General features: G+C 33.7%; 1 protein-coding gene across 1 annotated transcript in view; it reads left to right on the top strand.

Annotated features, from left to right (window-relative positions):
• Nucleotides 1-24,953, top strand: part of ADAMTS6 (ADAM metallopeptidase with thrombospondin type 1 motif 6) — a 429,283-nt gene that overhangs the window by 167,704 nt on the left and 236,626 nt on the right. The window contains exons 7-8 of the mRNA XM_037802152.1: nucleotides 16,689-16,732; nucleotides 20,197-20,302. Of these exons, the coding sequence (XP_037658080.1) occupies nucleotides 16,689-16,732; nucleotides 20,197-20,302 (150 nt within the window). The remainder of the gene's footprint in view (nucleotides 1-16,688; nucleotides 16,733-20,196; nucleotides 20,303-24,953) is intronic.

Here is a 24,953-nt window from a genome sequence, read left to right as displayed (position 1 = left end):
GAAATTCAAGCAGAGTGAGAGAAAGCCACAAAAAGCCAGAAGCTGAACCCAGAAGAAAAGGGGAGACCAGGAGATGCCACCATGTACCTTACCATGTGACAGAGGAACCAAGAATTCTTGGTAGCCAGTTCCAGGAAGCCAGTTTTGGGGAAGAAAGTATCACCTTGTTGATGCCGTGATTTGGACTTTGTTTTAGCTTCAAAATCCCCATTGTTTAAGCCAGTTTATTTCATGGTATTTGCTTGAGCAGCCTAGAAAATGAAAACAGGTTAACTTATGTAAATCTCGGTTTGGTCAGTCATAGAATGAATCTAAAACACTTTTTGCTTTCTACACCATGGAGGTTGTTGTGAGGTCTGTTCTAGTTTGCTAATGCTGCCAGAATGCAAAACACCAGAGATGGATTGGCTTTTATAAAACGGGTTTATTTGGTTACACAGTTACAGTCTTAAGGCCATAAAGTGTCCAAGGTAACACATCAACAATCAGGTACCGTCACTGGAGGATGGCCAATGGTGTCCGGAAAACCTCTGTTAGCTGGGAAGGCACGTGACTGGCGTCTGCTCCAAGTTCTGGTTTCAAAATGGTTTTCTCCCAGGATGTTCCTCTCTAGGCTGCAGTTCCTCAAAAATGTCACTCTTAGTTGCACTTGGGGTATTTGTCCTCTCAGCTTCCCCAGAGCAAGAGTGTTTTCAACGGCCGTCTTCAAACTTTCTCTCATCTGCAGCTCCTGTGCTTTCTTCAAAGTGTCCCTCTTGTCTGTAGCTCCTCTTCAAAACATTACTCACAGCTGCACTGATTTCCCTCTGCCCGTCAGCTCATTTATATGGCTCCACTGATCAAGGCCCACCCTGAATAGGTGGGGCCATGCCTCCATGGAAATATCTCATCAGCGCATTTCCATGCAAATCTAATCAACACCGATAAAGTCTGCCCCCACAAGATTGCATCAAAGATAATGGCATTTGGGGGGACACAATACATTCAAACTGGCACAAGGTCCAAGTGAGAAAACTCTGGAAACTACTAACTTTTGTACAAGTCTAATATTTAAAGTGATTTCTTTAATGTTAACAATGTTTCAGGCTAACTTGTACTGTTTAGATAACAACTTAATATTAAGCCAGTTATTACTATGACATTAATTATATGGAATACAGGTATATATCAGTAAGGTAAGATTCATTTATTCATATGAAGATCTAAAGAAGAATCCTCAGGTAGGGACAAGACTTGCATATTTGGGGAATAATATAGACCAGTGTGGTCAGTTCTTAGTGAGTGAGAAGGAATATAATACTGGAAAGGCAGGCAAGTTGAGATCTTTTAAGGGCCTTATGGGCCATGGTAAGTAGTTTGCATATTTCAAAGTGTAATATATTTTATGCTTATTTGCAATACAATGCTCTACCACCAGGAATGAAATCTTATTTTGTAATTGGAAGAGAAATGAAGATAGAGATTTTTAAGTTTCATATATACACAACTGGATTATGAGAGGTAAGTTATCTATATATTTGGTGGTATACTGCACATTTTTTAGGTTAAGAAAAATTATTAATTACTCCCTATTATTATTGAATACAGTGCCTTATATAAATTTATTTCTATTCTTGTCATCTTTTTGAATCTACCCCAAATTTCTTCAGGCCATGAATTATTTTACTTAACCCAGTGTAGAACATAATTTTTTCTGATTAAAAATTTTTTCATCAACATGTTATTATGTTAATATGCAGCAGTCTCTTGCCCCTTCTCTTCTACTCATAGTCCTGTAGCCCCAAGGAAATGACTGTTATTTCTTTAAGTTGTTACTTCTTAGAGTTAGTACCAGATTGCTAAATAAAATGATTTTATCACAATGATTTAGTTTGCCAAGTTGAGACATTTTCTTCCATTTGCTTCTCTGATGGGTAATCATTTCACTGGCTTAATGTACTGACTCTATGCCCATCTTCTTAATATATTTAATCATTTTAAAATTCCTTTTTTGATTACCATTTTAACTTTAAGTAGCAAATTAACTTTATTTCCGTTTTCATCACATGTAAACATGTTTTGAATCTTCCCTTTGTACAGGATGATATTAGTGCCCAGTAGATGTTTTTATAAGTTCGCTAGAAAAACTTGGTTCAAATGGAGCATAAACCATGATTGCTTTTCTTTACTGGCCCTTGTCTTCCAACTCTTAAGTACATTTACTTCTAAACTTTATATGATCTGTCTGTAATCTGTAATTCATGTCTGTGTGGTAGCTATAGTTGGTGTTATGAACTTTGCCTGGCACTCTTTTTATGCCTAATGCTCTTTAGCCCCTGAGACAGTCATAGTTGGTTTGGGACCTGAAAGTGATGGAGCAAACTTAAAAAGTTCTCTATAATTGTACTTTTTAAGTGGACTATGAATTCTAGCACCCAGTCTTTTAGAACTCTCAAATCCGTTGTAGACCATGTAATGATTAATTGTTCTAACATTCTTAATAAATTATTGGCAGTTGGAGTTTGAGAGAAATATGATAAGTGGCATCCATTCATTTTATCACAGTAGAGAGTAGTATTAGACTAAAATAATTCAGCAAGTTGGAATATTGATTAGAAACCAGGATAATGAAATATAGAAGGGACAAGCAAAGCAGTACAGTTAGAAAGGAAAAAGAGCATTGACTCTGGAGGATAAATAACTGTATTTAAGTAAAGTTGGAAAAATTGCTCAGTAGTAAAGGAATAATAAGATTAGTATGAGTTAACAATGTAGTGTTGTGGTTAAAGCAAACACAATTCTAGGTCACAAAAATAGGAATTGAGAATGTAAGAAACCTGAGATCATTTTTTCCCTTGTACTTGCCATTTGGTCAGACCCTTACAAGAACATTGTTTCTAGTTCTGAGCTCTGCCACTAAAGAAGAACATGGAGAACTTGGAGAAAGTTCAGAGGAGGACCACAAAGATGATTAAAGGGTTGAAAATGAAGCCTACAGTAAAAATTTAAAGTACCAGGGATTATTATTCCAGAGAAGGGAAGACTTAGAGGTATTTAACTTATGCATAAAGGATGGAGACCAGATGTTCTCAATCTTCACTGAAGGGCAAACAAAAAGAAATCAACTTAACCTGCAGCATGAAGATTTTCAGTTAGATATGAGGAAAATTTTACACGTAGAATGATGGAACAAGTGACTAAGGGACATTGTGAAATCTTTTATAACACTTTAGATCCTTATGTAGATGACAAGGATTTGCTCAAAGGACTTTTGAGCCATTTATCATTCTAGTCTTCAGTAAACCTGCATTTTTTGCACTTTCTTTTCCTGAGTGGTAAAAATTAACAGTTGATCTGGAAATCCTAACTTAATGATCAGTCCTTATGGAAATGTGTCTGGTTGACTTGATAGAGGTAATTTGAGTTACAAGTCAATTCTGTTTATTATATAGGATAGTATAATGCTCCATTAAATCAGAAGGATAGACAATATGACCCCTCAATGTCTTTTTAGAATTCTACTTTCTTTTAACTAGACCACATTTTATAAGACAAATGACAGCTGTTGTTTATCAATTGGTTTGATGGTAAATTTCAATAAAAAGATAGATGATTATGTTGAATTTTAAATTTTCTATATTTTAACTTTTATACATATTTACAAATGCAAAACAATGTTAAAGTGCTGCAGTGGTGTTTTTCTAAGGACAGTCCTTTCATATGCATTTTTTAATGAAATGGGGCTTTCAAAATCAATGTTTTTGCAGTGGCTTGCCTGACCATAAATAAAAATTATTTATCTTTGCAAATCAACTGCCAAAGTACTACCTAGCAGAACTAACTAGACTATTGGTTGTTTGTGGGTAGATTTAGTAGACATGTATACTAACAACAGAAAAATTATCCCTATTGAGCTAGGTTTAACATGTAGATTATGCTTTTCCTTTCTTGATTTAAATAACTTCTTTGGTTTTGAGGTCTTTGCAGAAGAAGACAAAATAAGCTCTGCACTTTATTTTAAGGCAAAGAGCTATTGTGGTCTACCATGTTCTGTAAAACCAAAAAGAAGCTGTAGTAAAAATTTAGAAAAAAAAATTTTAGATGTAGTAAAGTATATAGAGAGTTATTTGTATAGAAATGTCCTCATATTATAAATAATATATAAATGGACTGGTCATTTTACATTATTTGTAAAGTGTTCCCATTGTATGTTGATGTCAAATATAATGTTTTTGTTATGCTAGAGGAAGTTGCGTTTTTAATAGTTGGGTAGTTAGTTTTACAAGCAAAGGCGAACTGTTAAATATTTTACTTTTTAGAAAATCAACTTTTTTTAATTAATAAATTTTATCCATTTTTGTTCTAGGTACTATAATGACTGTAAATGTTTTAAAATTAAAAATGCATAGTATGTTTGTTTGTGTAGCTACAGGGTGTTATTAGGATTTTTGAATTTAGTCCCTGAAGAAGGCAGTATATCTCTCAAAGTGTCATTTATTAACTTGCTGAATTTAGAATACTCTAAAACTTGGCCTTTAACCTTGGAGACTTAAAAACCTATTCTTTGCAGCATGTGAATCATTTTTAGAGATAAACAGACTCAGTTAAACAAACTCTTGAAACTGATCTATAGGAAACAAAAATGCCAACTTATTAATTTACAATGAAAAATATAATTGAAATTAGACTAGAATGTATAAATTAGCATAATCAGCACTTTTCCTCCTTGTAGTTAAACCACATGAAAACCTTAATTATAATCTGAAGATCATTTAATAATTTAACAATGAGAAATGTACATATCCCAGAGATCGGAAACCCATAAAACTCTCATATTCTTGTTTTTCATACTTTTTTTGTTCTTGATTTTTCTTATTTCCTCCTTTTTTAGTGGGGGTGAGGAAGTAGATTTTACTGTATCCCTTAAATACCAATGACAGTATTTGGGAGGAAGATAAGGCTTATGTAAGTAACTGTTGTATAAAATAACAATGTGAAACACATGAATGCTGTCTAAGAGAATGGATCAGGTCAGGCTTCATGAAGGATAAGATAGCAGAACTGAGAGCTTAAACAATGCCTAAAATTTCATAGTTACAATGGTATGGAGGCTGAAAAGATCAAAGCCTTATTAGAGAGTGGAGAGTATATAATAAAATTTGGCTAGAGCAGAAGACATATGTAAGGAAAAGTAGAAGATATTTCTAGAAAGGAAAATTGAGACTAGATTTTGAGAGATCGTGAACTCCAAGCTAAGGTATTTAGACTTTATAAGGCATTTGAGTTTTTGAGTCAGAGTATGCTTTAGAAATAATAAGTTATGTAAAAAATAGATTTGGGTAAAACATGTCTGAATTCTTCCCAACAAGAGGTAATTAAGGGTGTAAATAGACTTGGAACTTAAAGGATTAATATACCTACCTTTAGAAAAGATTATTCAGTGCCTGATGATTGACTCTATGTGAAAGAACAAAGGAAAGGGAGAACACAAAAATCAGTCCATAATGAACAAAGTTCAGTGCAATCCATTGTATTCCAGTGGTGTAAAAGAGTGAAAACACTTTCTCTTTCTGGTAGTGCCCAATTAAACCTTTCCTGATTTTAGAAAGGTTTCTAAGCTCCTCTAAATGAGGAATTAGCTTAGTCTTGTTCATGTTTATCCTTGATAAACATGGTAAGCTCTCAGTAAATATTTGTTGAAAAGAAATAAAATTTTTCATTCAATAATATGAAAGAATATTTTAGTACATAAATTTTTACATGAATCAAACCTATTCCATTATCTACTTAACAAGGTAGCACTATGTTAAATGTACCTGTAAAAATTTTTTGCTTCCCCGAGAGACACATAAGAACTTCATTATCCACCTATGTTTTTATACCTTAAAAATTACTTTATTCTTATTAACTGTTGGCAGTGGTATTGGCAAATGTCCTTGTGGAAATGTAAATCGATACAGCCTTTCTGGAAGGTTTTATTGAACACTTACTGTGCACCAGGCATTGTCCTATGTGCTAGGATACAATGATGAGCAAAACAGGCCAGTTCCTAATTCCAAAGAATTTTTAATCTAGCAGAAATGATACCTATATAAAATTACCAGTGTGATGATAACTATGAAGGAAAAGTTTAGGAAGCTCAGAGAATACTTATTAGGGGAATCTCATCTAGTTAGGGAAGTCTTCTTTAAGGAAGTCCACTGACTGGAGATCTGAAAAATTAATAGTAGTAGTGTAGCAAAGAGAGTGGAAGTGGGTAGAAAAGTGTTCCAGGCAGAGGGGATAGAAAGGTCAAAGTTTATGAAATGGGAGGTAACTTGGTATGTTTAGGATATGAAAAGAAGGAAAATATGTCTTGAAATTGGAAAGAGAGGGAAACACAGGTGAACATAAGGCTAGAGAAATGGGCAGGGGCCAGATCATGACAATATGAATGAAAATTGTTAAATTTGTTTTTTTTATTTGTAAGAATTTATAATGGAAAAAATCAGATAAATATACAAAGATATAATGATGCTTTGCAGTTAAAACTTTTTTAAGTCATCTGTTGCCTGTGACATCTAAGTCAGATATGCAGTCAATTTTATAAAAGTGACAATTTGGGAATTACTTTTAAAGTTTTCAACAAAATGGAATTATTTAAATAAGTTTTGACGTATCCATACAATGAAATATCATAAAGCCATTAAAATATGTAGATATATTTTTACTGACATAGAAAGATTTTCAAATCTTTTTTAAAAATGCAGTATGCAAAAAATGTAATATAACATTTTTGTGGAACTGTAAATCTGTAGTAATTATTCGTTGTAAACAAATGTTATGTCATAGTTTAGTGATAGAAACAATCGAAGGGAAAGTTACTTAGTTAAGATGTGAAGGAAAACAGAATAGTAATTAAGAAAACAGAGGTCAAATGTGATAATCTGTTGAATTGAGGTTATTGATAATCTCAAAAGAGTAAACATCTTACGTTGGTAGGCTTTTATAGCTTAGATATGGAAGTCTCAATTTTGTCAGCTGAATCAATATTCTACAATGATCTGGGAACAATTTTGCAAGTGGAAAAGGCATACCTGGCTAACTACCTCTAAAATCTACAATGGAAACACTTTGCCAAAATGAATGGAAAATTCATCCTATGTTATGATGTGAATAGCCAGTGAGGAATAATAATGTCTGCTCATCAGATAGTAGACATGTGGCTTGTCTTAGACAGGTTTTAGACATTCAAATATATGAACAAGTAACTTTCTTCAGATAATAAATGTCATTTAGATAAAGTGATATTAATATTATCAAAGATATAACTCATGAAATGAACTACCCAAACTAACCAAATTACCTATTTATTAATAATAGCTTGCAATCTTTTTCATTTATCAAAGAGAAGTATGCACTCTTGCCTATATTGTGTTAAAATATTATTTTCTATCCATTATTTTATTACAATTATTTTTATAACTGAAGTGTTTTCTTTGTCGAGAAAGCAGAAAAGAGCTGTCACTATCATTTGGTTTTCACTGCCACATCTTAGAGAACTAAATGAGACAACAATATAGGGCATTCTGTTTGGAAGTTTAGCTCTATGACTCATTGTTAAACAAATGAGACAGTACATTTTCAATTCATTCCATGTTCAAAACTGAACCATTAATTTCTCTTACTAAGAATGGAATGTAGTTCTTTGGAAAGGTTTAGAAATCCACCCAAATATTTTATCATTGTAAGGTAGCGCTGTATTTTTCTAACCATAAAATGAAATATAACCATATGTTTTTGTTAGTTTCTTCTGGTAGCCATGTTTAGCCAGAAGTGATTAGATTAAAGAGTTGAAAGTATCCATAGCAGAAAAGTATACCTATGTTATGGTCATTCAGCTTTCCTCTCTGGTTTTGATCTTGCTGAAGTAGTCCAACCTCATTGGGATTTAGAGTAAGGGAATGACAACATTTGCACTCATCTACTTATCCAAAAGCAGAATCCTGATTAGTTGTAGGTAATGGGCTTTATATAGGTTCCCTAATATCATGTTTCTTAGTTCTTGTCTTCTGCCATCATGTCTTCATTATCATTCTATGAAAAGAAAACAAAAAAAGGTACCACCGTGATAATGTGCTGTTTTTCTATCTAAACTGTTCAGGGCAGAATCCAGGGAACCTTTTCTAATCATATTTCAGCTTTTTGATCATTTCTTATGATTTCAGAATACTTCTTAGCCTATGCTGGAGTTTAGACCAGTGGCCTAAATTTAGGGACTTCTGCCACATCTGAATTGGTCAAGATTTAGTAATGTAAAGGATACTGAAAATGAACTTCTCTTCCTCATTCTCTCCTCTCCTCAATTCTTATTGCAGCAAAGTAAGTCCTAAGAGCACACTGATTATATCATTGATATAAAGCAATATTCCTTGCATTATTTTTCTTTGAAATTTTTCCTGATGTGGCTAAGTTTTGGAGGAAAAAAAGTCAAAAGCATAATGTGGCAGAAAAATGTTGATGAGATAGAATATGATACAAGGTAAAAAGGAGAAGGTCAGGAGAAAGAATGGGAAATAGTATGAAGTTTTGAAAGTTATTATAATGGCATAACATTGAAAAATGATGCTTAAAATTAAAACGTGAGAAAATTGAGAGTTCAAGAAGGTGAAATAAGTTGGTTCATACTTGACCTAATTTAGGAAACCATAGTTTAAGTGTAATACTCCTTGAATTAGATGACTTCTCAAGATTCCATTCTTCTCTAGAAAAATCAGGCTGAAAGCAAAAGAAATAGTTGTAAGAAAACAAAGAACCAGGAATTTATACATGAAAAAAGGAAAAATGGAATGAGAGAGTAGATGCAATTAGAGGAGGATAAAGAAAAAAGAAAATTAAAAAGAAATAAACGGTAAAATTGAAAGAATAGTAAGTTTATAACATACGGAAATAACTGAATTAAAGCAATTTTCAGATTGTTAATATCTCAGATAATTATCTTGCACTTATGCTGAATGTTTTGTTATGTGCAGGCAGCACGATATTGATCAAGCACACCCAATCACAGTATGGAGAAAATGCTTGTATTCATCAGTTTTATACTGAAGTAGAAGTTTCCCTTCAATAGAAACTTTAGTTTTTGTTATTTATCATTCTTAATTTAAGATATAAATACAACTTGATTTTCTATTATATACTTCATAGATAGTTATGACTGGAAAGTTTTTAATCCGTGCCTGAAACCTTCCTTTTGCTCATAGTTTGTTTCTACTATCCCATGGCACATATTCAGGGAAGACAATTGTAATAATAGCCTAAAGTAGGTAAATGTGTTAGAAACAGTTATCATGGTGGACAAAGCTACATAAAGATGAGTTGGTTTTTTTTGATTATCCTTGCAATTTCTCCCTTCATCAATCAGGAATTTTTATTGTTGCAAAATTGATCTTAGCTAATATTGCCAGGCAAACTCTCAGGGTTTGGTGGATGAGGTTTGCTATCAGTTATATGAAGGAACACCTTGGACCAAATTGCATTACACACACAAACATTTATTAAACAAACATTAATTAGCAAGGAGGCACAAAGGAGTTCACACACCCTATTGTGTAAGCTTTTTATGACATCCCAATTCTCCATTATGTAGAGAAAATGCATGAAAATGTACTCTGTATGTAAATGAAAGTACCCTAGGGATGGTTCTGTTACCCTTATATTTGGCATTAGGCACCATAATCCTCCAAACCAATGGGTAGACACATAAGACCAAATCTCAATGCTTTACATACAAAGCTTGCTGATTTTTTCATGTGTTCATGCAGTGTGGATAGTGCTTCTGAAATATTCTAGCCAATCTACACACCGTGAACACCATTAATTTCTTTCTTCAATGAAAGACACATTTTAAATATTTATGAATCATTCATTATACTAATTCAGTTCTTTCTTGGGTTAATCATCAGAGGCAAATATAACTGAAACACTGTCTGGAGTATGGCATTTCTGATTAAATGCACGTTATACAGAAAAGCTATGCCTATATAATAGGTAAAATCATATTCACCTTACTCTCTCACCTCCATTAGAGATAGTCACTGTTATCTTCCCAGATTGATATCTATATACACACTCACATAAACATACTTTTTTTTAAACAAAAACTTTTTCTTACTGGGAAAACTATTTTCCAAGTTGCCTTTGCCTATAGGAAAAGATAAATCTGAATTCCTTGTTCTGTATTCAAGGTGCTTAATGATCTGTCTCTCCCCGCAACCCCCAATGCTGTAAATTCATTTTCTAATATTTCATTCTATGCATCCAATGTTTAAACTTCTCTGAACTTCTCATAGTTTCCTGGAAATGGCATACCCTTTCCAGATTATGTGTTGAGTATAACACTACACTAACCATCTTTACATGTTATTTCATTTAATCTTCTTTCCATGTTATATTGTAACTTATCTCTTTTGGGACTGTTTCCAAATAGATCACAACTAACTTTCTTATCCATCTTTAGATTCTTAGTATATGGTACTATACCTGGGCATATAATGTATACTTAGCATGTTCATGTATGAATAAATAATAAATGTCAAAATGTTGTTCTTCAGTACTTGACATTAAAGATAATGCATAGAATCATGGCCATGTGGTGAACCCAGCCAGATAGACTTTACTTACCCACATGTGTTATTAATTATGAATTGATTACTGGTATGTAAATATAGGGGAAATTACACATTAAAATCTTCATTTCTGGGAGACCTATGAATAGGCAGTATAGAGAGGAGTGGAAGTTAGTTAGTCCCCCTGGAACAACTAATAAACAGCCAGGAACAACTAGTAAATAATCTGGAATAACTACTGGGGGACAAACTTGACTGTCCACACATCATATACCAACCTGGATTGGGAGAAATAACTGAGATTGCAGCATAAATTCTGTAAGTAAAGACTGTAGACCAAGCCGGGAGCCCCCTCCCCCCAGAGCAGCCCAAACTGCAAAATCTTGCTGTGATAGAGAGCAGCACTCTCCGAACAAGTGAATATACCTCAGTCCAGCTCCAACTGGGGTTTTAATTGGCAAATGTGATGGCTCAATGCAAGCTACAGATCCCCAACAAGCAGACAGAGGCTTTTAGTGATGACTGACCTTAAAGAGCTGGAGGACTTCTCTGTGCTAGGAGGTGGCGCCCAGAGGACTGGGTGCTGTCTCTGGCCAGTAGGTGAAGCTGGGAGAACCATGGGCTGGCCCAGAAGGGGGGCTTTCTGTTCCTTTTTCTCTCTCTTAAACTGGGCAGCTCAGTGGAGAAAGCCACAGCCATTTTCAGTTCACAGCTCTCTGACCCAGACAAAGGTGGAGAGAACAGAGCCGGAGAGATAAAGAACCTATTTAAATGCTAATGATCACTCCCTAGGGCGTGTATTTTCCCTAAGAGGAAGGAGCTGGTGCTACTACCAGCCTTCCATTCAGAACCAGACCCCAGAGCCTGGAGTAAAACAGCCAAAACAGAAACTATGGACTAAGGGGGCCACACTTCCTTACACCAGTCAGGAGCAACAGGCTGACAGGCACCACCTGCTGGGCAGGTTAGGAAAAGCACAGCCAATTGAGGCCTCACAGGGTGTGTCAATCTTCTAAGACATACCCTCAGGGAAACCAGATACTGAATATTGTCCCCTTCTGAGATCTGAGCCTGTTCTGGTCTGGGAAAACCTGATTGAGGTAACCAAGGAAACCAGATGCCTAGACAACGGAAAACTACAACCTACACTAAGAAAAATGAAGTTATGGCCCAGTCAAAGGAACAAACTTACACTTCCGCTGGGATACAGGAATTGAAACAACTAATGCTAAATCATTCAAAAAGTTTAGGGAAGATATGGCAAAAGAGATGAAGTGTATAATGAAAACACTGGGTGACTATAAGGTAGAAATTGAAAGTTTGAAAAAACAACTGGCAGAATCTGTGGCAATGAAAGGCACGACACAAGAGATGAAAGACATGATGGAGACATACAACAGCAGATGTAAGGAGACAGAAGAAGACACTCAGGAACTGAAGAACAAGGCACCTGAAATCCTACAAATAACAGAAAAGAGAAGGAAAAGAGTGGAAAAATATGAGCAACATCTCAGGGAATTGAATGACAAAATGAAATGCATGAAGATCAGAAGGAGAAGAGAAGGGAAAAGGGGCAGAAGCAATAATAGAGGAAATAATCAATGAAAATTTCCCGTCTCTTATGAAAGACATAAAATTACAGATCCACGAAGCGCAGCATACCCCAAGCAGAATGGATCTGAATAGGCCTATGCCAAGACACTTAATAAGCAGAGTATCAAATGTCAATGACAAAGAGAAAATCCTGAAAGCAGCAAGAGAAAAGTGATCCATCACATACAAAAGAAGCTTGATAAGACTGCATGCGGATTTCTCAGTAGAAACCATGGAGGCAAGAAGGAAGTGGTGTGATATATTTGAGATATTGAAAGAGAAATACAGCCAACCAAGGATCCTATATCTGGCAAAACTGTCCTTCAAATATGAGGGAGAGTTTAAAATATTCTCTGACAAATAGACAATGACAGAGTTTGTGAACAAGATACCTGCTCTACAGGAAATACTAAAAGGAGCACTACAGGCAGATAGGAAAAGACAGCAGTGAGAGATTTGGAATGCAATTTTGGGTGATGGTAGCACAGCAATGTAAGTACACTGAACAAAGATGGCTGTGAGTATGGTTGAAAGAGGAAGGTTAGGAGCATGTGGGACACCAGAAGGAAAGAGGAAAGATAAAGACTGGGACTGTATAACTCAGTGAAACCTGGAGTGCTCAGCAACTGTGATAAAATATACAAATAAGTTTTTGCAAGAGGGAGAACAAATGAATGTCAACCTTGCAAGGTGTTAAAAGTTGGGTGGGATTGGGGAAAAATACAATCAATGCAAACTAGAGACTACAGTTAACAGAAACATTGTATTATGCTTCCTTTAGTTTAACAAAGGCAATATACCAAAGCTAAATGCCTTTAAGAGTGGGACAAAAGGAAGGGGTATGGGACTCTTGGAATTGGTGATGTTGTCTGACTTTTATTCTACTTTCGGTTGACTCTATCTTTCCTTTTGTTGCTTTTTAGCTGTCGTCTTTTTTTTTTCTTTCTTTTTCTTTTGTCTCTCTGCCTTCTTTGACTCTTCCTCCTTCTTTGTGGAAGAAATGGAGATGTCCTTATGTAGATAGTGGTGAGGGTGGTGAATAGATAAATACGTGACTATACAGGGAACCATCGATTGTTTACTTAGGACAGAATGTATGGGGTGTGAACAAAACTATCTTAAAAAAAATGGGTTGATGAAGAATCCTTGACACTGTATTGAGTGAAATAAGTCAGACACATAAGGACAAATATTGCAGGGTCTCACTGATGTGAACTAATTATAATATGTAAACTCATAGACATGAAATATAAGTTACCAGGATATAGAAAGAGGCTAAAGAATGGGAAGCAGTTGCTTATTATGAGCAGAATGTTCAACTAAGTTGAACTTAAGTGTTTGCAAATGGACAGAGGTGACAGTAGCACATTGTGAGAATAACTAACAGTGCTGAATGTTGTGTGAATGTGGTGGAAAGGGGAGGCTCAGAGGCACGTATGTCACCAGAAGGAAAGTTGGAGGTTAAAAGATGGGAATGTATAATACAGTGAATCCTGTGGTGGGCAATGTCTATGATTAACTGTACAAATATTCGAAATCCCTTTCATTAACTAGAACAAATGTATGACACTATAACAAGAAGTTAATAATAGAGGGGCAGATAGGGATAAAAGTATACCTATTGCAAACTATATACTACAGTTATTAGTATTTTAACATTCTTTCATTTCTGGAGTAATGAAAATGTTCTAAAAATTAAAAAATTAATTGTGGTAATGGATGCACAGCTGTATGATGGTACCATGGGCAATTGATTGTACACTTTGGATCTTTGGATAATTGTATGGAATGTGAACAATCTCAAAAAAAAAAAGATAATGCATAGATAATAATTGCTGCCATGAAGGTAAAATAGAGAATGATACAGTGTGAATAGATTGCAAAAGCCATGAGAGAATTGCAAGTCTTTTTCTTACAGAATATATTCTACACAATTCTATAAGAGTATTGGGGAAAGCTCAAGAAAATGTTCTATGGATATTCTGTAAATAGAATTATTTTAGTTTAAGATGCTTTACCCTGTATTGTTGGTTGATGGCTTTAGCCCATATACTGTTATTTATGGCAATTGTGACAGAATGATATTAACATTCATTATGAGTGTTCCTTAGAAGATGTAGTCAAAATGAGAATAGTGTAGTTGAGAGGGCATGAGAAATGTCTAATATGAGTTGGAAATACACATTAAAGTTTTCTGTGGTCTTCAAAATTTGTGCTTTTTTTTTACCTACTAAAAATTTTGGTAAGTGATGTGCCCTTTGCATATTTTTCAATTGATATCTAAAATATTATTTATCATAAATTTAAGTAGCTACAGAAACTAAAATATTATTTATCATAAATTTAAGTAGCTACAGAAACTGTAGTTAACAACATATCCTCTATATTGAATATATGCCTTAAAGAAATTTGTCAAAACTTTCGAGTTGCATTTAGCTCAATCAATCATGAAAAATATTCACCAAATAATACAGTTGGCTAAATCAGCCCCCATTGTCAAACTGCTTAACTAAGGAAGACTTATTGTCTGTCAATTAAAAAGTCTGACTCATTTTTCAGATCAAATGAATATGTTAACAAATTTCTCATGACAACCATCTCACTTTGAATTTTAATTGTGAGATAGATACATAGACTGATATTTAAACAGTCAGAGAGACTGGCAGAAATGGCAGAGCCTTGCCACAATGAAATAAGCACCATACTTTTCTATTTTTCTTACTTTAAAAAGGTATTATCCCCCAGGAATAATGCATTCTTGAATTATTTCTTTGCCTTATGTTCTGGAGACTTTTACATTGTGGGGCAATGCATCGTAAGGTTTAGGATGGGTGAAAGATAGGCTTTCTTTTTTGTAAAGGAGGAAATGGAGATTGTGAAAGAGGGATGAGGAAAGGAAAGGAAAAGAAAATGGTGGGCTTTAGATGCATTCTCAGGTACATCAATGTTAAGAAATGGTATATATGGAAGTTGAGGATCTGGAAATAGATTCCCTTTAAATATCTGTATCTGCATTATCTGTGAAAAGTCTTTGCTGGCAGTATCTTGATGATTGTTGGTATGGGTTGTTTCTGTGTAGTATCATGGGCATAATGCACCATGATCACAAGATAAATTGATTGTGTCACCCTGGTCACAAGCATGTATTGATCAGAATATACTTTCTGGTGCTTTGGTGAGTACAGCTGTACTCTCTATATACATTACTTTTGACACTGTTCTAGACACTGCAATCCTGTGGTTTACCAATCCCAAGAGAAGAAAGAGAGGGGATGAGTACATGAATGGTTACAAGTAATGATTATAAAAGAGGGGAAGAAAATCCCTGTCCTGAAATGTAAAGTGAGCAGGATGGAGAGTTTGAAATTCTAAAAATTGGCAGAGAGAACTTAATGAGTTCTACAACATAGTGGTATGGCGAGTTGTAACATTTGTTTCTTGAAAATACATTTGGTTGGCTGATTGATGAATAAGAATGGAATTCATTATTCACTGTCTCCTTTGGTAATATCAACTAAGCATTATTTATATACAAGAAAAGAGAACTTATATAACTTAGATTTTCATGTAGTTTTTGTAATTTTATTTTTTAATTGAGAATATTTTTTCTAACATAAATCTAAAAGATTTCTAACATAAAACATAGGCAAGTAAAAACACCTTTTCACTTAGTTTTTAACTAACCTTTTACAAACTGAATATTTTTGGTTTTAAAGATTAGTTCACAAGTATATCATTATAAAAATGCTTAAAATAAATGAATCAATATTGACTTAGCATTATAGATGCAATATATTTAAAAATATGCAACATTACTTTATGGACTCCATCTTTTGTATTGAGTTATAAAGCAATACTGCATTAGCATAAGTTTGACCAACCTTAGGAAAGCTTTCTATTGCTTTTGAGCAGGTTATGTGTCTGTTTGGAAGTACACTTAAAATATTTGCATTTTAAATCAGGCTAATTGCTTGTTACACAGCTAGGAAAAGTATGTGATATCAATTTTATTCCCATTACTACATTATACTAACTTAATTTTTTTAAACAAGAACCTGAGTTGAAGGAACTTCAAACACTGCATATAGCTCAAAAGTATAAAAGTAAAATACTATCTTTGGCAATAACAAGGAAATATTCCAGTAGGTTCAAAGAGGGTGGGAATAAAGAGTCACTCGTTTGCATTTTGTAGAACCAGTGATAATCTGCAGACAAGCTGTTCTAGCTTCAAACAGTATGGTAGATAGTTTTATGGAGCTTGTGATTACAAAAGTCCACTTCAACCTTTCTTACTGGCAGGTGTCCCACTGGTTTGCGGCCAGAGGCTGTGAGTGTAGTACAGCCGGTGTGTCCCCCGAGTGCTGAAAATGCCAACGCTCCAGCCGGCTGTTCATAATTGCACTGATTGTGGTCAGTGCAGAGCTCTAAGAGAGAAATGTGATGAATATACAAAGATATTTTACAAATTCGATCAGATTACAAATTTCATCTCTCTTTTTTTCTCTTCCATAGATATGATATCTGCACTTACAAAAATAAGCCCTGTGGGACACTGGGTAAGTTGTTTTAATAACAGGATTATCTTTCTTGTGCTCCTCCAAAATCGTTTGTTTTGTAAAAACATTTCTCTAGTATTCTAGAATTTATAAAATCACATTTTGTTTTAGAACCTAATTTTATGTTGTTTGAAAGTTAACTGCAAATATAGTAGACCAAGTTAATTATGTGAGTAGTTATTTTAAGGAACAGGTGCTTTTTTTTCTATAATAAATTTATTAGTGTCAAGAGACCTTTTACATAGAAGTTAGGCAACTGAGGGTGAAATCTCTAGTTTCTTTCTGGAAAGTTTCCATTTTTTACTTTATAAAGTAATAATTATGAAGCTCTTCCTATGTTGCTCAAAAAGGACTTGGGGAAGATCAAATTAAAGGAGAGATGGGAGAAAAAGTGTTACCCAACTTCCCTGGAAGTTCGGTGAAACATCTCGTTGGAGATTAAAAATCCTCTTGGTTGTTTTACCTGTTTTCCCAGTTTCTCCCACCCTATTTCCCTCAGGATTAATGGCTAAAGAACTCTGGTTAGCCAGTGCCAGGTAGGGACATTTCCTGGTTAAAAAACACAGCTACAGAAATCTCTCTTTGCTGAGAGGGCACACTTCAAAAAGATTTTCTTTCTAGTGTTTTAGATTAACAAAACCAGCATGGTCCAATGGAGGGGGACCTGAACTGGAAACTAACAACTGGCTTTGGGAGTTTCAGTGCATTACTTTGCATGGCTTATTTGAGCTCTTTGTTCCTTGATTTGCTTATCTATAAAGTAGGAATAACATTTGCCCATATGCTACAGGAATATTGTTAAAAATCACATATAGCAGAAAATGTAAAGGTGTTTAGTAAAGTAGGAACTATAAAAATAAACTGGTATTATTTAAATATGGAAATTATCTATACTGTTTAATTTACTCCAGTTTACTGTTCACATTCTGTAAGCGTTTACTAAGTGCATTAGATTCAATAGATATTAAGCCTCAAAACAGGAGCAATATAAGCTAGAACTTGCATTTTTTAGTGGGAATATGCATGTATGCATATACCTTCTTTACATGTTATATGTAATATGTGTATATGTACAATACAATTTCTGTGGATAGATTATTTACATTGAGATATGTCCTTCATTGTGACATTAGCAATACCACTGCCTTGTACTTTTGTTGTCATTACTATCCAAGGAGATTTTAGATAATTCCTTACCCTTCCCCTCCTTTTATTTTTTCAAAATACTCTGTTCCAACTGTGATAGCTAATTAATTTCTAGAATAAATACATTAATAATTAGGTACATACCAATGAATTTTCAAGCTCAATATAATTTATTTTTCAAATTATAAACCATTATAAATTGGTCCTTACACTCTCTGTTGACCTTCATATGTGGTAAATGTATTCTCAGTAGAGAGTTGATCAAGTTATCACTTTTTGATTTGTTATTCTGGTAACTTTAATGTTATTTTTTAAATACTGATTCTTCCATATTCTCTTGCTTAGTACTTCTGATGACCAGTTGTAACATGGCTGAGTAGGTTAAAGGGTGTGAACCGTGGCCATCAAACTGAGGAATCTAAATAACCCAAATAATAATCAAACCCTTATTAGCACAATCACAGTTAAGAACTTTGACACCCTCAATTTTATAGGGATACAGAAGATGGTGGGGGATTGTTAAAATACATTAGCATTTAAAATACTATTTCATTTTAGCTAGATTTATTCTTTCTTAAGTTCTTTTTTTAGTAGAGCTAACAATTATATATCAAATACCAGAGGTAATTCAATGATTGCAAATGCACCTTGGGGAGTCATTGGAATTCTCAATATAAGTACAATCACATGGTGCATAGCAAAAAAAAATCTAACCAGTGAACAATATATCTTGAGAAATATGAGAAATAATAATTCAACAATAATTATTCTTAGTAATTCTTAGTGTGGCTTTACTCTTCCCATCTAATGGGATGCATTGAACCCTAATAGCTTAAAGTCAGATAATGAAAAATCTTGTACTACATTTTCTTTATTCTCTCTCTCAGTGGGGTTTGGAAGGAGATTTATTAAAAATATCTGATTCACAACAAAATTTAGGTCATCTTGCTGGTCTGCCTCTTTTTACTTCTTTTCCACATCCCAAGGTATCTAATTGAATGGAGGGGCAGCCCATGGGTACCAAAAGTTTTATAACAACTCTGTGAGGCAGAAATAAATCACTTTCCCCTCCTACTCTCACACAAAATATAGTAGGAAAAACAAACACTCCATTGGTAAATCCAGCACTAATCTGATCTCTGTTCCATTGTGGTTATGTTGATATTTTATGTTAGAAGATACAGAGAAGGACTGTTAGTAAAAAATGGATTGAAAAGCTTTTGCTGCTCTGAATTAGCAAACAGGGAAATTGTACTTAGCCCAGAATATTGCTTACTGCACTTAGTATTCATTAAATTGAATTGAAATCACTCTAGTGGGAAAGTAATTATTAATATTTGGATCAAGATAGTAGACTACTAACATAGAAAATGCTTTTCCGACCATTCCTCCAATTTCTTATAAATAACTTTTAGTCCCTGTGTGTTAAGTATGATTTGGTGTCTGTTTCCTTACAAGGGATGACATTTTTTATTTTGCACAAGAATTCTTTTTTCTAAGCATTTTTAAAAAGTTCTGTACTAGTTTACAGAGGATGATATTCTTTTGGAAGTGAATATTAAAGCTCTACATACTAAAATTCCCAAGGGAAGAATGCCTTGAATAACATAATATTTCACTAGAATCAGCAAATTAACGCAATAGTCTTTGCTTTATTAGTAGAACTAATACATTGAAGGGGGTGGGAGAGAGGGGACCTGCAATGAATGTGTGAATGACTTTCCTCCCATTAAACTGCTTAAAGAAATTCTTGAGTCACCATCAGAACTAATTTTAGATTAAAAAGTGCAAAAGCCTCCCATCTTTAGCAGTTCTTTTTCTCTTTTGAATCATTCATTTTTGTTTTTATAAAATGTCATTAAAAAAAACCATTGGGATTCCCTTTTTTTGGGTAACGAGAAAGTTGCTTGTATATTTTTATGAACCCACTAAACTTGAACAGATCTTTTTAGAAAAATAATGTGGATATATTTTGCTTTCTGCAGCCTGAAGAATGTTAAAATAGAAATGCTTTCTTGAATTCCCTCTTCTGGCTCAAGTTACTAGGTGGTCCCAAGTTACCAGAAGTAAAATTTATAAATCTAACCCCTAGTCTAGACATTTTCCAGCACTGACTGCAGTTCAAAAAATATTAATGTCTAGCCGGCAAAGTGAAATTCCCCCCAGTGATTTTGCAAATGACTCGAAAGTTAACCTTTTGCCAACTGCTCCTTCTGTGCATGGAGGTTATTAAAAAGAATCCAGGCATTTATAAGTATGGGTTTTTAAAGACTGAAACACCTTGGCTTGACCCTTTGTGTCTCCTTCTGTTTATTCAGGCTTGGCCTCTGTGGCTGGAATGTGTGAGCCTGAAAGGAGCTGCAGCATTAATGAAGACATTGGCCTGGGTTCAGCTTTTACCATTGCACATGAGATTGGTCACAAGTGAGTGAGTTTAAGAAAATGAAAATAAATTTTAGAACTTCACTCTTTTGAGCAACTAGTAACTACTGTGTGGAATGCCTGTGCTCAACTATATTTTTCTGCTTTTTTTTGTCTAATCTCAAAGGAGAATGTTATCCTCTACAAAGCAGCATTATGGGTATTGGGATAAATTATCCTAAGAACTAGAAACTTGTTAAATAATCTTTCTGATTCAATAATTAGTATCATCAGTGGTGAATACACTAAATTTAAGTTTCATTATATAAATTTGAAATGGTTTGCTCCACACCCAATTCTTTATACTTCAAATTTTTAGAAATATCTTTTTTTTTCAAGTGACAATACTATATATTTCGAAATCATCATTGGCACCACTACCATAAAATGTACTTTTACTTTTCACTCTCAATGCAACTGTGAACATACTTTTTCCGGGTATAAAGTCTCTGCAACCATTGCTATGTAACTTGTATGTTCAGGTGCATATGTATGTCACTGAATAAAAAAAAACAATTGATGTAACAAGTGTAGTGAGATATCATCCTCACTTCTTTTTAGGAGAACCTAGAGTTTTTATATTTGTTTTAAATAAATCTGTGCCAATGGAAAACTATCCTATGATTTTCTTTCCCACTCTGAATCAGAATAAAACCCTTACTTTATTTCAAACAGTAGGCAATAGTAAACATAAAACCCTATTCATGTGGCAGTAGAAAAATTTGAAACTTTGCTTCCCTTTTTCAAATGTTTGTATTCCTAACACTGAAAGTTGACTTATTTTTAGTCAATTTCTAAAGTGATTCTGATATTCTTTTAAAGGTAAAAAGTAAACAGAATAACCTCCAATTCACTAACAGATTAAGTTCTTTAGCAGGAAAGCCCCTTTCCACTAAAATAGAATCTATTAACATTTAGCAAATGGTATGTTATATCTGGCAAACTGCAAAATGAGAAAAAACTAAAAAGAATACTCCAGTCTTTTTAGCTAAAACAAGCAGCCTATTTGCAAGAACCCCTGACATTTCTATGATTTAAATTTTACAATATGGTTGGGGAAAAGAGAACAAATGGAAATGAATGCTTATTATGTACCCACTTCAGAGGTAATTTCTGTGATAAATCTGAAGTTCATTTTTTTTTTCAATTGGAAAGTAACATTGGGTTAGTCTGCTTTGCATTATTTTAAAAATTACAATTCAAATTTTATGAAATTGATACTGATTTAAGTGTAAATTGAGGTGATCACCAAATTTTGAATCTGACTTGATTCAGGCACAGGAAAAATCAGTATTTCATTTTTAATGAAGTATGAAAAATATTGGTATTCTAGTTTCCATTGTAATAAACAGCAACAGAACAAAGGGGAAAAGCTTTGTTTATCTTCAACTCACTTAAAAATCTGGCTCATCAATAACTGCCATAATCTTCTGCAACCAGACTGAATTTAATAGGGTCTGTTAAATTCAATTAGATTAAAAGGTTAGGATAAGTAACATAAAATGGGTGAATAATGTGTGTATGAGAGCACTATTACTTCATGCAGTCACAGGTTATTCAATGTCATCACATACCTTACAAGTATGTGCTTAAATAGCTGAGGTGAAGGTTTGTCTCTTTTATTAAGCTTCTAACTGGCATACTACTCAGGCTTCCTATTCTGCATAACGGATCTGTCCAGGTTATTTTTCTTGGCTTTATGGGTAATTCATCTGGTGTCTTCCTAAAATGAATGGTTTGCACCTTGTGTAAAAGAATTCTAGAAGTAAAGTAGAATAACTCGAGTTTTTGCCCTAGAGTAATGTTTATCACACAGTTAATTCTGTTTGAAAGTGTATATGTTACAAAGGGGGTAGGGGTGCAGAGCTCCACAAAATCCTTAGATTGAGAGCTAGAAGAAATGCTTCCATACAAAAATGTTATTTAACACTACCCCCCCCCACCTCAAATTAGTTAACTTTCTTTCCATGTCTAGTTGATTACCACATACCTATTCTTCTATTCTCCTTTTCCCAGGCAGGATGTGTTTAACACACACTCTTTTCAATATGCTAAATCATTATTTGGTCAGTTAGCGCAAATGTATTTCAAGGATGCAGATTCTTTAGGGTTTTGTCCTGAGGAACTTAGCTAGTAGACTCTGGCACAACTCATGTCATCATACAATACAGGGATCTCTATTTTTCCTGAAACAAGATAATAGGCATGGTAAATATTGACAGATCAAGTATTCTGAATTTTTTGTGGCCCTTATCCTTTAGTAGAATCGACATTAAGTGATGTGATGATATCTGTAGAGTCATTACAGTGAAGAATATTTGACTGTGAGTTACTGAGAGAATTCCAACTGAGTCACTCTACAGTGAATATTTTCTAATTCTCTTTAAATTGGGTAGAATATGGCTTTGAGCCCAATGTATGTCTGTATAGGAATATAACATCAATTTCAGACAACTGTGGGGCAACTTTTTCTTTGATTGGACCTTAGTGACCACTTTTATTTCTCTCCATTTTTTTTGTGTAAACAAGAAATTCGTTTTCTTGTCAAATGAAAAATTGAGGTTTATGCTATATTTAAAAGACATGTCTAGCTTTAATATAAGCTACAAGCCTAAGACATTTGATAAATTATTATGGGAAAGAATGTTCTTTGCAATACTATTATTTTAATTAATTATGTCATTGCCCTAGGTTTCAGAAATTATAAAAACCATTATGTTGAAGAAGGTATCAAGAACAAATATCTAGTAAATTGAGAAAGCTATCTAATAAATCCAAGCTGTACAAGAACAGTCTGAAGAACAAGTCTTAAAAATATTAATATTTTTAGGGATGCATATTAAAGTATGTAGGAGTTAAATGACAGCTTGTTTGATATGCTCTTAAAAGAAAGGAGAAAAAGGAAAAGATGAAGCAAGAGTAGCAACATTAAATTTTAGAATCTTGATGATGTATGAGGGCTCGTGATGCTGTTCTCTTTACTGTTGTATTTGTTTGAATTTTTCACACATGAGAAGAGTAGGTTTTAGATGATTTAACCCATTTGTTAATAATAGTGATTGAGTGAACTATAACTCTGATTTTAAGAGAATTTTAAGAAATATTAAAATTTATATGGAAAGCTGTAGAAATATATTGGTCTTGCTTTTGGAATCAGTATCGAAGTTTTGTCTTATCCATATTGATGTACTTTGTATAGAATATTGGTTAGAAATTGAGTTTTTTTAAAAAAGGAGAAATGTGGCAAGGCTTTAGAGTAAAATTATAAATTAGGTTACATGTGTTAAGAATCTCTAACCACTGTTATCTTGCATCCTAACTTCCCTGCTCTTTCTGGAAGTCTCAATAAATGCTTGGTTAGCACTGTGCTTTCCTAAAGGAAGGCTAATAATAAATATACTCACACTAAGGTATTTGAGGCTTAATATATTTGCTTTTCCATGAGCATATTTTAAAATATTATTTAGTTATAATTTACATAAAATGAAGATATCAATTGTTCTATTACCTGAAAAAAATCCCTTATATACCTCTTCACAGTCAGTCTCTACCTCCTCCCTGCTGTCTTGGTCCCAGACAACCACTCATCTACTTTCTCTCACTATAGATTTTCTGTAGTTTTCTATTAATGGAATTATATAGTGCGTATTCTTTTGTGTCTAGATTCTTTCCCCCAGCATAATGTCTTTGAGATTCATATATATTGTGTGCATCACTAGTTCTTTTTTTTTTTTCTTTTTGAATTGTATTCCGTATCACAGCATCACAAGTTATATAACCCAATCGGACAATTGAGTTGTTTCCAGTTTGGGGCTATTACAAATAGAAATGATATCAACATTCATGTATTGATAGGGACATATGCTATCATTTCTCTTGGGTGGCATTGCTGGCAGTATGGTAAGTGTTAGCTTAACTTTATAATAAACAAACAAATTGTTTTTTGAAGTGGCTGTAAAGTTTTGCATTCCCAAAATCAGTGTATGAGAAGTCTGGTTTTATCAGATCTTCATCAACATTTATTATTGTAAGTCTGTTCCTTGTGTTCCATATTCTTAATGGTATCTTACAAAGAGCAGAATTTAAAACTTTTGATGAAGTCTAATTTTCCATTTTTTTCTTTCATGGTTCATGTTTTTTGTGTCCTATCTAAGAAAGGTTTGTTTACCCTTGATTATGAAGATTTTCTATGTTGTCCTCTAGATGTTTTATAGCTTTAGCTTTTATATTTAAATCTGTGATTTTGAGTTAATTTTTATATATTTTGTGAGGCAAGGGATGAAGTTTCAATTTTTCCTTCTGACTATCCAGATATTCTAGCACAATTTGTTAAAAAGACTTTAAATCTGTTCCATTGATCTATATGACTATCCTTAGGCCATTACCATACAGTCTTGGTTACTGTAGCTTTAGGGTAAATCTAGAAATAAGAGACTACAAGTCCTGCAAGATTGGAGGCCTTATTTCTTTAAAATGGGTTTGGCTGTTTTATGTTCTTCGCATTTCCATGTAAACTTTAATGTTGGTTTATTTATTCTATGAAAAATTCTACTGAGATTTTGATTGGAATTGCATTGAATCCATAAATCAATTTGGAGGAAAATTAAAATCTTAATATCGAGTCTACTGACTTCTCTCAGCAATGTTTTATATT

The sequence above is a fragment of the Choloepus didactylus genome, chromosome 13 (genome assembly GCF_015220235.1).
Source record: "Choloepus didactylus isolate mChoDid1 chromosome 13, mChoDid1.pri, whole genome shotgun sequence".
Lineage (NCBI taxonomy): Eukaryota > Metazoa > Chordata > Mammalia > Pilosa > Megalonychidae > Choloepus > Choloepus didactylus.
Note: the sequence above shows the minus strand (reverse complement) of the source record. Positions and strands in the feature narration are given on the sequence as shown.